Source organism: Camelus dromedarius, chromosome 27 (genome assembly GCF_036321535.1).
Source record: "Camelus dromedarius isolate mCamDro1 chromosome 27, mCamDro1.pat, whole genome shotgun sequence".
Lineage (NCBI taxonomy): Eukaryota > Metazoa > Chordata > Mammalia > Artiodactyla > Camelidae > Camelus > Camelus dromedarius.
Window position 1 is genome coordinate 8,208,824 of NC_087462.1, and position 15,191 is coordinate 8,224,014.

The following is a 15,191-nucleotide window of genomic DNA, read 5'->3' on the forward strand; positions in this document are numbered from 1 at the left end:
CCACCCAGACAAGCCAAGCAGGTTCTGGGCTAGACTCAGCCCTTCCTCCTGGGATAGGCCAGCCCATGTCCACAGGGACCAGAGAGTTGATCAGACGTTCCAAGGGCAGGTTGTACCGCAACACCACGTGTGAGTGTGTGTGTGTGTTTGTGTGTGCAGGGCCCCTGGGTCTGTGTTTTTATTGCACTTTCCTGTTGGCTTCCAGCTGCCCCGCCAGTTCCGGGGAGGGCCCTGGGCCACCGGCTGCTCCTCCCCCCACTTTATAAAGGTCTGGCGGCCTCGGGAAAGCCCGCCCAGCTGCCCAGCCTGGGGACACAGAGCAGACCTGCCCCATCTTCTGCATCCCCTGTTGGCTGCTCAGACCATGGGAGGCCCCCACCGCAGCGGTGAATTTCTGTCCTTTCTCTTCTTTCATGGTGAGAATTTGGGGGCCCTGCTGTGGGAGGGAGTTGGGGAAGAGGACAAGGGGACTCCTGGCAGCACTGTTCAGTGCCGCAACCCCCTCTTCTCTGGTGAGAAATGCCAAGTGCAGCTGGCGGCTCTGGGGCCGGTCTCAGAGAAAGCCACATGGTCAGGCGAGCACTGAGGGCACATGGGGAGAGGGGCTGGCACCCCATGCCGTGGCACAATCCCCCAGGGTGCTCTAAGAGCCTGTTCCCCCTCCCAGAGAAATCTGAGTTCTCTGCTGGATCCACGTGGGAGGTGTGGGGGAACTGAGGTTTGGGGAAGGAGAGGGACAAAAGTTTGTGCTGGGACCTGGCAGACAGCTGCTCTTGACATAGGGCATTTGGGGGAGGGGTGCTAGGCAGCTGGAGGGTGGGGGGCTGGGACCTCTCCCCTGTGGGCGTACTCCCATGTCCCCCCACCATCTCAGTGGCAGGGGCAGCCCCAGAGACCCACAGTCTTGCTCCCTCAGACCCAGCTGGAACTCAGCTGTGGGTGGAAAGGATTTGCCGGCTCCAGGTTTGAACTTGACTTTTACTGTAACTTCCCCAGGGCCTCCCTGCCTGCCCCACCCAGGGTGGCTCCAACGGTTATCAGGGCAGCTCGTTGCCTGAGCAACCAAGAAACAAAGAGAATGTAGAAATGGCATTTGAGGTACCAACCAGAGCTTCCTGGGGCCACAGGGACGGGTTCCCCGTGCCGTGCCGGCCAGGGTGGCAGGTGTGAGCTCAATGGCCTCCCAGGACTCTCAGAAGCAAGAAACAGGAGTCTGCGTGGGACACACCTGATGGGGGACAGTGTTTCACTGGAGCCAAATCTCAGGGCCCCTGAGTCTCACTTTCCACATCTGTAAAATGGAGTTCGTATAGAAATTATTCCTGGTTCTCAGGAGGAATTAAGTAAACAATATTTTTTATTATTATTATTATTATTATTATTATTATTATTATTATTATTATTATTATTATTATTATTATTACTACTACTACTACTACTACTGTTATTTCACTGGCAAGTCTGGGGGATGCACTGGGGGGTCCTTAGCAGGAGGAGCAAGGAGAAAATGACTGCCCCACCCCCACCCCAGAAATCTTACTGCTCAGGGCTCCGCAGGGGGAATGCAAACCAGATGGGGCTGGGAGTAAATGACCAGCAGCTCCTCTCCAGGCTCCTGTTTGGGTGACTTCCAAGGATCCAGCTGGAAAAAGCCTGGCCCAGGAGCCTCCGTGGTAGGGGAGAAAAACCCAGCCCACAAAAGAGCCCTCCCACTCCCCTGCAGGGTCTGGAGTACTTGACCCCTCAATTCCATCTTCTCCAGGTGCTTCTGTTCACCAGATTCCTCCTGAGCCTTTTCTGGGTGCCAAGCCTCAGTCTGTCTATCTGTAGAATGGACACGGAGCCTGCCTCCTAAGGCAGCTGTGAGCATGAAAGTGGCAGTTGGAGACTTTGGGAGCCGGGGACGAACCAGCTCAGGTCCTATCCTGCCAGGGATTGTCATTCTGCGGTCTGTCCTGCAAAGAGGAACTGTGCCTTGGCCGAGGGGAAAACTAGCCAAGCTCTGTGGCCAGAGAGGAAGAAGAGAGAAATCCTCACCCAAGGGAGGGGAAGGCATTCTGACCTCAGTTTACCGTGGCTGGGAGAGCTTCTGGGAGGGGGTCCCTGCTTTCCGCCGGCCAGAGGGATATCATTCAGAGCTAAGGGCTGAGTGGTCAGGGGACCCTCCAGTCTGCACCCCACCCCAGAGCCCCTCAAGCCTGCTCACAATGAAAGCCCCCCCAGAATTCCCCTGGGAGCTTCCTCCGGGGGCAACCAGCCATGAGTCATCCCTTCCCTTGGCCCAGGAAGTGACTCATGCCTGCCCTTCCTCCTCCTGGCCCCCATCCCTCCGCCCACTATCCTCTTTGGGGTCTTTCTGGATCATTGGGGTCTGTGCTGCCCCCTGGAATTCCCAGATGGGCAGGGACTGGATGCCTCCCCGAGGCTCTCTCCACACCTCTACCTGCTACTGAGCTGCTCTCCCTCACTCCCTTCCCCTGTTTCCACCCCCCCTTTCTAATTGTTCTAATTGTTTTTCTCTACCTCACTCTCAATCTCTATATCTCTGTTGTGTTTCTCTGTCCAATCTCTGCCGTTTCTGTCTCTCTCTTTGAGTTCCCTATTTCTCTGTTCATCTCTCGCTATCCCTGTCTTAACTTCAGCCTGTTTCTCTCCCTCCGTCTGCCTGTCTCCTTGTCTCTCTTTCTCCCTGTTTCTCTTCTCTATTTTCTCTCCATCTCTTGTCTTCTTCTCTCTCTCTCTGGTGAGCAATGTGGAGATCCCCATCTCTGAGGCCCCTGATGACTTGAAGAGGCCCCCCAAAATAATGCCCTGAGAGTAGGGTGCCCCTGAACGGCAGGAACTTCAGGGGAGGAGGACTCCGTCAGTACCTCCCCAGAGTGAACCCACAGCATCTTCCTGTGCACAGAGAGCCTGAGGTGAAATGTCACCACCGGGTCCCGGGATGGCCATCGGGGCTGACAGATGTTGTGGGTGTGGTGTGCATGCACCTGTGTCCCCAAGGAAGGGTGGGGAGCCAGAGGATGTTGGCTTTGGGGGGCAGTTAGCTAAGAAAACACCTGGTTCAACACCCTCATTCTTATATAAAGACACGATGATGTGATGACAGTAAACACTTTGACACACCAGGTGATATTTGCAAGCTTAATTCACACACTGCTCTAGGAAATGGGTCCCATGGCCATCCCCATTCTACAGAAGGGGAAACTGAGACTCTGAGAGCCAGGATTTGAACTGGGGCCACCTGGCTCCAGTCTGTTTACTGAACTGGTGCCCACCCAGCCCACAGTCAGCGGGAGCCAGGACTGCCACGATGCTTGGGCCCCCTTCCCCATTCGGTTTCTGAAACCCACTCGCAGATGACAGGTGGCAGACCCTCTGGCCGTAGGTGTCAGATCCCAGGGAGATGCCATCTACTCACTCTCTCCTTGAGCAGTGGACAGACCTCAAGCCTGGGAGCGGTCAACAGCCTCCTTCTCTTGGTTTCATCACCCGTAAGACCCAATCTACCCTTCCCTGCTCCGGCGTCCCCCCTGAGCCTCCCTCTCTCTGTTCCAGTGCTGTGTGTCTTGCTGACTCTACCAGAAGTTGGATCTCAGAACTCCACGGGTGAGTCTGCTGGGAGCAACTCAGTCCATAGCCGGGGCCTGGGGAAGGGGCCCTAACCCGCCACTCACACCCCTCAGCCCAAATGAGAGAGAGGCCCCCAACACCCCTTTCTCTAGCGATGATCCTGCCCCGCTGTCCAGCCCCTGGCTCAGCCCTCATGTTCTGACCAAGGTCTCTGCCCCCGCAGCCTGTGCTCGGTGGTGCCCTCCGAACTCCTCATGTGTCAACGGTACCTCCTGTCGCTGCCTTCCGGGATTCAGTTCTTCATCTGGTTCAGAGATCTTCACCAGCCTCTTGGAGAGTTGTGATGGTACAGAGACTTGGGGGTGGTGGACGGACCTGCAGAGCTTGTGGGGTACAACGCAGTGACCGTGGGGGACATGAGTATTGGTTGGGGACCTCACCCTTTGTCCTCAGAATTGTCATCAAGGACAGAAAAAGGAGGAAGGAAAATTATGAAAGTGGAGAGATAAGAGGTGAATAAGCATGGCTCCCTGGGGAGAGAGGAGCTGAGTCTCCAGCAGTCTGTGCCTCAGTTTGTCCTTGCAGGACTGGGGAGGGGGGTTCAGAGCTTCCACCACCCCTGAATTCAGCATTTCTCACTGTGTCCAACTCCAGAGGGCCAAGAAGAGCAGATTTCACAGCTTCAGGAATGGCTTGCTCCAGGTGCAGCCCAGCCTCTGCAGTTTTGCCTGGGAGTCTAATTCTTTCCAAAAAGACACTGATTAAGCATCAGGCCCAATGCTGAGGAGTCACGTAGGGGATGGGGATCTCTGCCTTGAGGGAACTCATGCCTTTGGAAGGTGACCCTTTGCCCTGTTGTGTTCCAGACATCAATGAGTGCGGACCACCCTTGACAGTGTCCTGTGGACAATCGGCAGACTGCAAGAACACAGAAGGGAGCTACTACTGCATGTGCATCCCAGGATACGCGCTTGTTTCTGGGGCACCAACATTCAGGAATGAGAGCGAGAACATGTGTCAAGGTAAGAATGACCCTGTGTCTTCCACCTCTCCATCCATGAGGTCTGGGGTCGCCCAAATGCAGAGTCATTCCTGCAGCATCTGAGAGGCAGGGCCTAGGTTACAGGTGTAGCGCCCAGGTCTGAGCTGGGACAGGTGAACCTGTGCCTGTCCCACCTGCACAGAGAGGCAGGGTGGCGCGAGCCAAGGGCCCAAATCCTGACTTCTGTGTGTGAGACACTGGCCAGGATACTTATTCAGAAGTCACTGATAACATGCTAGGTGTGGTAATATCATTATGATTTTATGTTTTCTTTTTAAAGAGTCCCTAAGTTTTACATATAAAAACAAAAGTAGCTTTGCCTTTTGTTAACTGTTTGATCTTGGACAAGTTACTTCACCTCTCTGTGCCTCAGTCTACCTATCTGTAAAAAGGTGGTGACAATGGTGCTTACCTTATAGAATTGCTGGGAAAGTATATAATATCATAAAGCACAAAACAGTGGTGGCTGCTGGGTTTTTAACTTATAACCATTATGATCTAACGAATCTTCTCCAGGGTGGGCATTCCTGGGGGGCTGTGCCCCAGGGCGGGTGCTCAGAGGGCAGCTGTTCTGGTCCACCCTCAGCAGGGACCTGAGGAGGAGTCTGGCCTCCACACATCTCCATGCTTTGCCCCCTTTCCAGGGGGAGCAGGCACGTAGGGGAAGGGGCTTCAGGCATCCAGAAGGGCAGATGAAGCCAGCAGTGGGCAGATGGGGGCCACAGCTCATCCAGAGAGGGGGTTAGAGCAGAAACCTGTAGCCTGGGAGGGGAGGAGAGTGAAGGTGGGAGGTGAGGAGGAGGGTGAGGCCAGGGTCCGGAGGACTGTGAGGAGGGTCCTCAGTCTCACCCTGCTGCAGAGAGAAGAGCCCACGACCTTGGTCCCGGCCCCTTCCCTCCTGCCCTGCAGAGGGAGGGCAGCCGAGCCCCCCTGGTGGGAGGGAAGAGGGGACCTGCATCTGTGTGGAGGCACGGCTGGTCCGTAGAGGCCTCTGTGGGTGGATGTTGTCTTGAAATGTGGCCTGGCCAGAGCCTTCCTGTGAATTGGGAGAAGGTCCCTTGTCTTCAGGTGAACACCATGTGTTTGGGGAATGGAGAGTGAGCTGGTTTTCCTCCCCGACTTGCCCCTTGTGCAGTGAGCAACCTGCACAACCACATATGATGGTCATGGATCCCACTCAGTGTGTCTGGACTAGGGATGCCACCCACCCCTGTTGTGAGCCCCTGCAGAGACGTGGATGAACAAGTGAGGTGGGTCACAGGGAGAGAGCAGCCGTCGGTTTGGATCAAGATCAGCCACCTAAAGACCTACTTCTGTGACAGGCTCAGCTGGACTGTCTGTGCACCCCCACCTCAGCATTCCAGCCCTTATGGCACTGGAGGATGCGTCCACCCATATTCTGGCTGTGGGGTGGGGTCTGCTACGGGCAGGAGACCCCAGCTGCTCCCTCAGCTCCTCGCCCCACTTTCTCCAGGAATCAGCGGGCTGTCCTGTGCACCTACCTAGTCTCCCGACCATCTCTGAACCTTGGCCCAAGGCTCAGAACCTTCTTCAGAGGGTCACTTCCAAATATTTGGAACATCCGCCCTGCCCACTTGGCATCTTACGTGCATAAAGCAAAAGAGAGGATAGCATTCAAGATACTGAACAAGCTCACAGCACCGTGTGTTCCAGAACCGTATCTGTCCTCTTCACCATCGTCAGTGACTGCTGGGATGAGACCTGCCCCCACGGGAGCCCTCTCAGACCCCCCCAAGCCATGGTGGACCCTGGGACCCTGAGACGATCACCCCAGGCCCCATGATGACACAAACCACTTGGGGACGGAAGATGGAGGCTAAGCCCCACTCGGCAGGGCCCACAGGTCCATGCACCTGGTGGGAGCCAAGGGCCAAGATGGCAGAAACGCCTGCCACCCCTTGTCCATCAGCATCTGCTCCCTGCTCCAGCCACCCAGCCCTCGCCCCCCGCCGGCCTTGTTCAGATGTGGACTCTTCTTCCTGCCAGTTCAGGGGATGGATGACTTCATGGGAATCAGAAAAAGGCACCTTCACAGCCCAAGGCTGCCTGGATGGACATCAGCTGTACTGTGCAGCACGGCCTGGGGCCCACTGTCCGGGTGGCCCTGGCCCCTCTGGCGTCATCCTCATTTTCTGTGTCACTGCACAAAAGCCTCGTCCTTGAGGGGCCCACCTCCATGGAGCTGGAGCCTCAGAGTTAGCGTGGATGGAAGAGCACTGTCCCGCCAGGGTCATCAGGATTGCGAGGAGAGCTCAGCTGGCAGCACCCGCCCTGGGGGAGTCAGGACAAAGGAACACAGCATTTCCTCTGCACTCGGTTCCCAGGAAGGCCCACCCAGGCCTCTGTCGGAGTCCTCAGGCTGGGACACAGGCAGCTGTGATGTTCCCCCTCCAACTGGGAGCTGCCCAGGGAGGCTGAGGGAGCCAGAGTTGGTAGAGTTGGCAGATGGGGAGGACTTGGGCCACTTCTGGTCACATCGGGACAACTGTGTGTGCCACCATGCTCGCCCATAGGATGTCTGCATGTGAATTAGAAAAGGCACTTGCCCGCCGGGGAAGAGAGAGTGGGGCCTTCCAGATGCTTCCATGCCAGGAAACATGGTGGACCCCCGGCCCTGGAAGGCCGTCTGCAGCCGCAGGCATCCATCACCCTCTCCTTCCCGTTGCAGACGTGGACGAATGTCAGTGGAAACCCCGAATCTGTAAAGGCCGCAGCATCTGCATCAACACCGAGGGCAACTACACCTGCCAGTGCCCGCCCGGCTTGGAGCTCAACCCAGAGGGCCCGGAGCCGTGCAAAGGTAGAGGCCCCGGGAAGACTATGAGGCCGGACTGGAGCTGGGAAAGGAGCCGAGGCAGTTCCTGGAGCCCAAGGAGGAGGGAGAAGGAGACCCCCAGGTTCCTGCAATGCCAAGGCCCTGCCCAGGCCCTGCCCAAGGATTCGCCTCCCTGAAAGCTCCCGCTGTAGGCCATGGAGACGGCAGAGCCTTCTGGGCCTGGGGTTCCCTTGTGGAGCCCTTGTCAGCACCCCCTAGACCTCAGCCCTTCCTCATCTGTCACATTTGAACAAAGGAAGCTGTCAATTCCTGTTCCTAGAAGGGGAACCTCCCAGAAGCTGTCAACCTCCTGTTCCAGGACGGGGCAGTCAAGAGTCCTTGGTCAGGAAGTCCAGCCCCTGACTCAGTTTCCTTCCTGGTTTTACCGCCTATGAACTGGGGACCCACACCCATCTTGCAGGGAGGTCACCATAAGGTGCTTGGAAGGTGAAGTTGAAGGTCACCAGGTGATGGCACATGCAGTCACGATGGGGTCCTTGGTGCCAGGCAGTGAGAATTGGGTACAGTGAGAAGTGGAGGGGATGCCTGACCCTCTGGCTTTGTCCTCAGATGTGAATGAATGTGCTTTGGGAAGAAACCCATGCCACAACTCCACCCACTGCCTCAACTACGTGGGCAGATATGAGTGCCGCTGCCGCCCCGGCTGGAAGCCGCTTCCCGGGTCCCCCAACGGCCCAAACAACACCATCTGCGAAGGTTCAGAGCCCAGATGCTACACTCCTGGAGACCCACACTCAAAATATCCGATCACACGTTCAGCGGCCCCACACAAACCAAGCAGAATGCACGCTGGGGGGGCCCTGCTGTGCCAGGCGTTCTTTTGAGGCTTAATGTAAAAAGATCTGGGGGGTCCTGGGGAAGGAGCCAGGGTACCAAGGGGAAGGCTCCCGGGAAACCCAGGCAGCAGCTAATTACTAACTGGGATGAAGAAATCTCAATAGTTTCACAACCCTGTACGGGGCTCCCCTGCTGTGTGTCAGAACTGTGTCCACCACTCAGTGATGTGCGGTCACAGGTGCCATCCCCTCCTCAGCGCTGAGGGGACGCTCATATGGGAAAAGGGAGGTGGGGCACAGAGAGCAGAGGGATCTCATCGGGGCTGGGACAGAGCCTGACCCCCTTCTTCGTGTTCCCAGATGTGGACGAGTGCAGCTCTGGGCAGCATCGGTGCCACAGCTCCACCGTCTGCAGCAACACGGTGGGTTCATACACGTGCCGCTGCCGCCGAGGCTGGTTGCCCAAACCCGGATTCCAGGATAAGCGAGTGACCACCGTCTGTGAAGGTACCTGTCCTCACCTGACCCGAGACCCCTCCCGCAACAAACACAGATGCTCTCACACCCAATGAACCGCTGTCCTCTCCCCTGCAGAGATCTTCGCCACCTGGACCGCACCCCCTGGAATCAAGAGCCAGGTAAGGGGCCCCAGCAGGAATCGGGAGGCAAGAATCCTTCCCAGCAGCCCACCTTGCCTACCCATTTGCCCCAAGCCCCCCCACCCACACATGAGACTCCCTGACACCCCCCCCCCAAACTTCTCCCTAGAATCTCTCTCGCTTCTTTGAAAAAGTCCAGAGTATGAGCAGAGACTTCCAGCCAGACTCGGCTCAGGAAACTATACAGGTAAGGGCAGGCCCTGGGGGGAAGCCCAGGACCGTGTGTGGGGTGGCAGGGAGACGCTTCAGGGTCAGTGGAGAAGCCGAAGCAGGGGCCTCTGGTCAGAGAAACGCATGTGACTGTAGGCACAATATACATGCACCAAATATATACATTATATGGACACAGACATACATATACACCCCAAAACACACACACACACACACACACACACACACACACACACACACACACACACACACACACACACACACACACACACACACAGTAGCTTGAGAGGCATATAATGGCAATAGGATGGAGCAGTTGAGAATTTTGCCTCTGGAGCCAGGCCACAGGGTTCAAACACACCCCATGCCACCTGCCACCACTTCCTGCTGTGTGACCCGAGGCAAGTGACTCCCTGTTTCTGGACCTCAGTCACCTCACTTCCTAAATGGTGCCGACTTCATACAATTGGTGAAAAGGTTTAAATAAACTCATAGAAGTTAAAGCTCAAAGAACAGTGCTTGGCACACAATATAAGTGCTCTATGTAAGTTCTAACATATGGGCTTAGCCTGGTAGAATTATGTGGACCCCTGAAAAATAATCATACATTAAAAATAAATAAATATGTGAGCCCCTTATGTCATTTGAAATTTCAGTAGCTACATTTTTTAATTAAAAAAAATTTTTGTTATCATTTTTTGGTGTGAGATAATTAGGATTTTTATTTATTTATTCATTTTAATGGAGGTGGTGGGGACTGAATCCAGGACCTCGTGCATGCTAAGCACTCACTGTACCGCTGAGCAATACCCTCCCCACTTAATCAGTGATTTTTTAAAAGCTGTTTCTTGGTGGGGTTGGGGGAGGTAATTAAGTTTAATTTTTTTTTCTTATAGACATACCAGGGATTGAACTTATGCCTGCTAAGCACACACTCTACTGCTGAGCTATACTCTCTCCTCCAGTAGCTACATTTTTAAAATGTAAAAGTAAAAGATAAATAAATAAAAATTAAAAGGAAAAGGAAACAAGTGAAGTTAATGTTGAAAATTGCATTTAACCCAGTAGATCCAAAATATTACCATTCCAACGTAGAGCCACATTTCAATTGTCACATGTGGCTCGTGGCAACTTTCCTGGGCAGTGCAGACTTAGAACAGGGCATGACATAAAGCATGTGCCTGATAAACGTTAAGCGCTGTTGAGGTTATAACATGTGCACAGAGGCATATCCTCAATCCTCTTACTTGTCTTCTGGCTACCGTAGTGTCTCGATAATTCTCCTATGCCTGTGCCCCAGGCTACCCAGGTGGTTCTCCTGTGTGTACCCCAGTTCGGGGGGGCAGGGGAGGGGAAGGGGAGATCAGGATCCTTCAGATGGCCCCTGTGGTACAATCACTCATCACCCTCAGGACCTCATCACGTCAGTGGATGACCTGCTGAAAATCCCAGGGGACCTGGGTATGGACCTGGCTGCCCGACACCGCATAGCCACCTTCCTGCTCTCAAACCTTGAAGAAGTCCTGAGGATGCTGGCCAAAACCATGAATGGCTCCTTCACCTACCATTCCCCTGGGGACACAGGTGAGGCCTCGTCCTGCCCTGCCCCAGTGCCGAACCCCTTCTTCCACTTAGAGCTCCCGATCACTGTCCCTCTCCCCTCAGAGCTGTCCCTGGTGGTCCAGGAGCCGGTGAATGGAAACATCACTGTGGGCCAGAGCCATGCACGGATGCTGCTGAACTGGACCATGGCAATTGGAGCCAGGGAGTCGGGTAACAGCGAGGATCCAGAGTGGGCACCCAAGGGAGAGGGAAGGAGGAGCCAGGATGTGGCTAGGGGTGAGGTTCAGAATGTGCAGCAACTGGAAATGGACCAATCGGGAGGGACTCTGGGCATCACGGTGGACTGGCGAACCTGAATTAGATGTCTTAGGAAGAAGGACAGGGCATGGGAGGAAGAACCGAAGGTAGCCAGCATGTCTGTCCCCCAGGCCCCACTGTGGTGGGGATCCTCTCCAGCCCAAACATGCAGAAATTGCTGGCCAACGCCTCCTTTGACCTGGACTCAGAGAAGCATGCTGAGCTGGAAAAGATCCACGGATGTCCTGTCCGAGGTGCCAAGGTCAGCCTTTTCACAGCCGTCAGCTCGGTCTTTCTGAGCAACAGGAACACGGATAAACTCGACTTCAACGTCACCTTCGCCTTTTCTCACCTTGTGAGTCTTTACTGGGGGGCGAGGATCAGCCTTACTGCTCACCCCATAGTCAAGGTCACTATGGTCCCTCTGCAGCATTCATTTCCCCACCTCCACCTATTCTGTTCCTTACTTAAATGTACCCCAGGGCCTTTGCACTTGCTGTGCCCTCTGCCTGGGACATCCTTTCCCCATGTGATTCGGTCCTTTACCTGTCTCCAGTCCTTGTTCAGCTGTCACCTCTTCTAGGCCTTCCCTGATCTGCTTATTTTAATGACTATCTGTAGTCACACCACACCTTTCCCCTTTGCCTGCTTGCCTGCCTGCTTGCTTTGCTTGCTTGCTTTTTCTTCCTTCCTTCCTTCCTTTCTTTTTCTTTCTTCTTTCCTTCCTTCCTTCCTTTTTCTTTCTTCTTTCCTTCCTTCCTTCCTTTTTCTTTCTCTCTCTCTTCCTCTTTTCCTCCCTTCCTTCCTTCTTCTTTCTTTCACACTCGTCACCTTCTAACACACTATCTAATTTACTTGTTTAATTAGGTTTGTTATTTTCCACCTGTCTCCTCCACTATTAGGACTTGTGTCTTCCCTGTTCACTCCTGTGTCCCCTGGCCTGACACACACCATAGGTTCTCCATAGACAATTGTCAAATGAAAAGCAGCCCTCTTTGGTTTCAACCCAAGCCTAGGACACAAGAGTGGGCTCCAGGCTAACCTCTATGACCACCTCTACCTGCCTACAGCAAGAGACACAGCAGAAGCTTGGGCCACGCCAGGAGCTCATCTGTGCCTTCTGGAAGAATGACAACAGCGGGAGCGGGTCCTGGGCCACTTCGGGCTGCTGGAAGCTGGGCAGCGGGAACAAAAGCACCACCTGCCAGTGCAATCACCTGAGCAGCTTTGCGGTTCTCATGGCCCACTACGACGTGGAGGTGAGCAGCCCAGGGGCCACCCTCAAAAGCCCACAGGTGGCATGGTCAGTTTAGGCAAGACAAGCAGCCAGTTCTTGGTGGTGTGCTACATCCCGCCCCAGCCCTTCCCCGGGACCCCCGGACCTCCATGTGACCCAGCAGCTAAACAGAGTGACCTGGCACTACAGGCCCTGCTCCTGCCAGTGCCCCTCTGACTGCCCACCCTTAGCTAGTTGTTAAATATCGCTACAGTCTCCTAAGGGAGCACAACTTTCCATATGTGGCCTCAGAGAGATCCTCAGATAAGCTGGGCCAAGTGAATGAATGGGATGGGCCAGGCAGAGCAGGGAAGTTGGAGGTCCAGGAAGGGCCAAAGTGTGGGGTTTGATGAGCTCATAGGTGTGGCCAGGTGTAGGAGGGGCATGAGATGAGGGTCGGAGAGGTGGGCCCATCAGCGTTGGGAAAGGTTGCTGCCATTAAGGCTTCACTGGGGAGCCTCTCACAGGAGAGCAGTCTGGATGTGCAGTGGGGAGGGCCATCTGGAGGAACAGGGGATCCCTGCTGCACGCATGGGTGTTGGGGTGGTGGTATTTAGGATGAGACGCACAGCAGGCTTACTCAGATGTTGATGGTGGAGGAGGTAGCGGGAGGTGAGCCACCTGATCAGAGTCCTGCAGGTCAGGTCCCAGGTAGGTCTGGGTGGTAGGGCCCACAAGGAGGGCAGGAAGGCCTTAGGGTGCTGATTGAGCCCTACCCACCATCCTGCATCTAGGACCCGAAGCTGGCCCTGATCACCAAGGTGGGACTGGCACTGTCGTTGGTCTGCCTGCTGCTCTGCATTCTCACCTTCCTGCTGGTGCGGCCCATCCAGGGCTCACGCACCACCGTGCACCTGCACCTCTGCATCTGCCTCTTCGTGGGCTCCGCCATCTTCCTGGCGGGGATCGAGAATGAAGGCGGCGAGGTGAGGCCCCGCCCCGTGGAAGGCCCCACTCTCACCTGAGCGCTAGGCCTGCGAGGGCCGGGAGTCACCCTGCTCACCCCGGGACTCAGTCCGGTTGACCCGCCCTGGGAGCCTGTGGCCCTGCCAATGCGCAGGCTTTAGCGCCTGCGTGGCCACGCCCCGCCCAGATCTGGCCGCGGACCCGCCCACCACTGACATCATCCACCCGTTTCCCCCAACAACTCTGCGCCCCCGCCCGACTCCCCACGCCCTGCAGGTGGGGATGCGCTGCCGCCTGGTGGCGGGACTGCTGCACTACTGCTTCCTGGCTGCCTTCTGCTGGATGAGCCTTGAGGGCGTGGAGCTCTACTTCCTAGTGGTGCGCGTTTTCCAAGGCGAAGGCCTGAAAAAGCGCTGGCTCTGCCTGATCGGCTACGGCGTGCCCCTGCTCATCGTGGCCATCTCGGCCGCCGTCAACAGCCAGGGCTATGGCCGCACCCTCTAGTGAGTGCGGGGTGATGGGGCAACACGGGAGAGCGTGGGGGATGCTCCCCTCCAACTCCACTCTAGGCTCAGAGTGCTGATCAGATCCCTCCCTTCTCACCCAGCTGCTGGTTGGAACACGACAAAGGCTTCCTCTGGAGCTTCCTGGGACCTGTAACCTTCATCGTTTTGGTAACTTCCCCGCCCCACCCCACACCCACCCCACTGAAAACCTGCGCACTTAGCTCCACACTGAGCCCCAACATAGAAGCTTTCTCCCTGGAGTTCCGAGGACGCTCCCTAATCCACATTCTATGCTCCCTGCCCAGTGCAATGCTGTCATCTTCGTGATTACTGTCTGGAAACTCACTCAGAAGTTTTCCGAAATCAACCCAGACATAAAGAAATTAAAGAAGGCCAGGTGAGAGCCGGGGCAGGGAGGGGGACTGGCAGGAGTGGATGTGTGAGGTAGGGGCCCCCATGCTACAACTGCTTGCCTCCCGGCAGGGTGCTGACCATCACAGCCATCGCCCAGCTCGTCGTGTTGGGCTGCACCTGGGTCTTTGGCCTGTTCCTCTTCGACCCACAGAGCTGGGTGCTGTCCTACACCTTCACCATCCTCAACTGCCTGCAGGGCCTCTTCCTCTTCGTGCTGTACTGCCTGCTCAACAAGAAGGTGGGCCGTGGGCCGGGCTGTGGGCAGGGCTGAGCCCCTAGGCCTGGGGCCCCCTCCTCCCCTGACCCAGCACCCTGTGCCCCACAGGTGAGAGAGGAATACCGGAAGTGGGCCTGCATGGTCGCCGGAAACAAGTACTCGGAGTTTACCACATCCACGTCGGGGTCTGGCTCCAGCCACAGTCAGACGCGGGTAAGGGCTGAGCCCGGGGCCAGGGTGCAGGACAGAAGGCACGGGCCTGGGCTCAGGGCTCAGTTCTCATGGGGCTCCCTCCTCTCCAGGCCCTCAGGCCATCAGAGTCAGGCATGTGAAAGCCATGTTCTGGCCAGGCCAGCAACTCCCGTGGCCTCAGCAGCTTTTGCACACGCTGAAGAATGTCTCCTCCTCTCCGACTGCTCTGCTCCCTCTGCCCTCTTGCCTCCTTCCTCGTGTGTACCATGGAGAGGAGGGTGACAGCTGCCATCTGCCACTGACCCCAGAAGACCTAGCAAGGGTGGACAGTTGGACCTACTGGGCCTGCTTCTGGCTGCCTCTCAGCTCCAGCCTGGCCAGGACCCAGGGTAGAGACAGAAGCTGGCCCGGGGCTGTAGCCCTTTGCCCTGGTACGCAAGGCCAGGAAAGACTGAGGGCTCCTGTGCCAGGCCTGGTCCTTTCCCCTCATCTGTCTTTGCTACAGAACGAGAGGCCAGAGTGCTGGGACTCAGATTCCCAGTTAAGCTAAGACTGAAGTCAGAGGTGGGTGAAGGGCAGGGCCCTTTCCAGTTGCTCACCAAGGCTCACGGTACAGAGGCCTATCTGCCCCAGGGCAGAGGATCCTCACTGTTGTCAAGACTGTGGACGTTGTGTAATGTTATTTTATCTGTATAAACCTTTCCACATTGACTTAAAATTAAATATCACGCTGATATCTTGC

General features: G+C 55.9%; 1 protein-coding gene across 3 annotated transcripts; it reads left to right on the top strand.

The window, feature by feature from the left end:
• Positions 1–260: 260 nt before the first annotated feature.
• Positions 261–15,190, top strand: ADGRE5 (adhesion G protein-coupled receptor E5). Of its 3 annotated transcripts, none has more exons than XM_064479913.1 (20): positions 261–416; positions 3,559–3,609; positions 3,797–3,919; positions 4,440–4,595; positions 7,305–7,436; positions 8,022–8,168; positions 8,609–8,755; positions 8,843–8,886; positions 9,017–9,094; positions 10,491–10,662; positions 10,744–10,917; positions 11,070–11,293; positions 12,009–12,197; positions 12,949–13,140; positions 13,397–13,623; positions 13,728–13,794; positions 13,932–14,023; positions 14,110–14,278; positions 14,366–14,470; positions 14,560–15,190. In XM_064479913.1, the coding sequence occupies exons 1-20, from the start codon at positions 365–367 to the stop codon at positions 14,587–14,589; spliced, it is 2,571 nt and encodes an 856-aa protein (XP_064335983.1). In that variant the 5' UTR covers positions 261–364; the 3' UTR covers positions 14,590–15,190. The 3 variants fall into 3 exon arrangements, with proteins under 3 accessions (XP_064335983.1, XP_064335984.1, XP_064335985.1); XM_064479914.1 differs by having other exon boundaries at positions 10,744–10,851; XM_064479915.1 differs by lacking the exons at positions 7,305–7,436; positions 8,022–8,168 and having other exon boundaries at positions 262–416; positions 10,744–10,851.
• Position 15,191: the final 1 nt, after the last annotated feature.

Bases quoted from the DNA above. Each gene is read 5' to 3' on its own strand.
- ADGRE5 (XM_064479913.1), top strand. From the start codon at position 365: ATGGGAGGCCCCCACCGCAGCGGTGAATTTCTGTCCTTTCTCTTCTTT. The intron at 3,610-3,796 runs GTGAGTCTGCTG...CTGCCCCCGCAG, and splicing joins TGGATCTCAGAACTCCACGG to CCTGTGCTCGGTGGTGCCCT. The intron at 10,663-10,743 runs GTGAGGCCTCGT...CTCTCCCCTCAG, and splicing joins CCATTCCCCTGGGGACACAG to AGCTGTCCCTGGTGGTCCAG.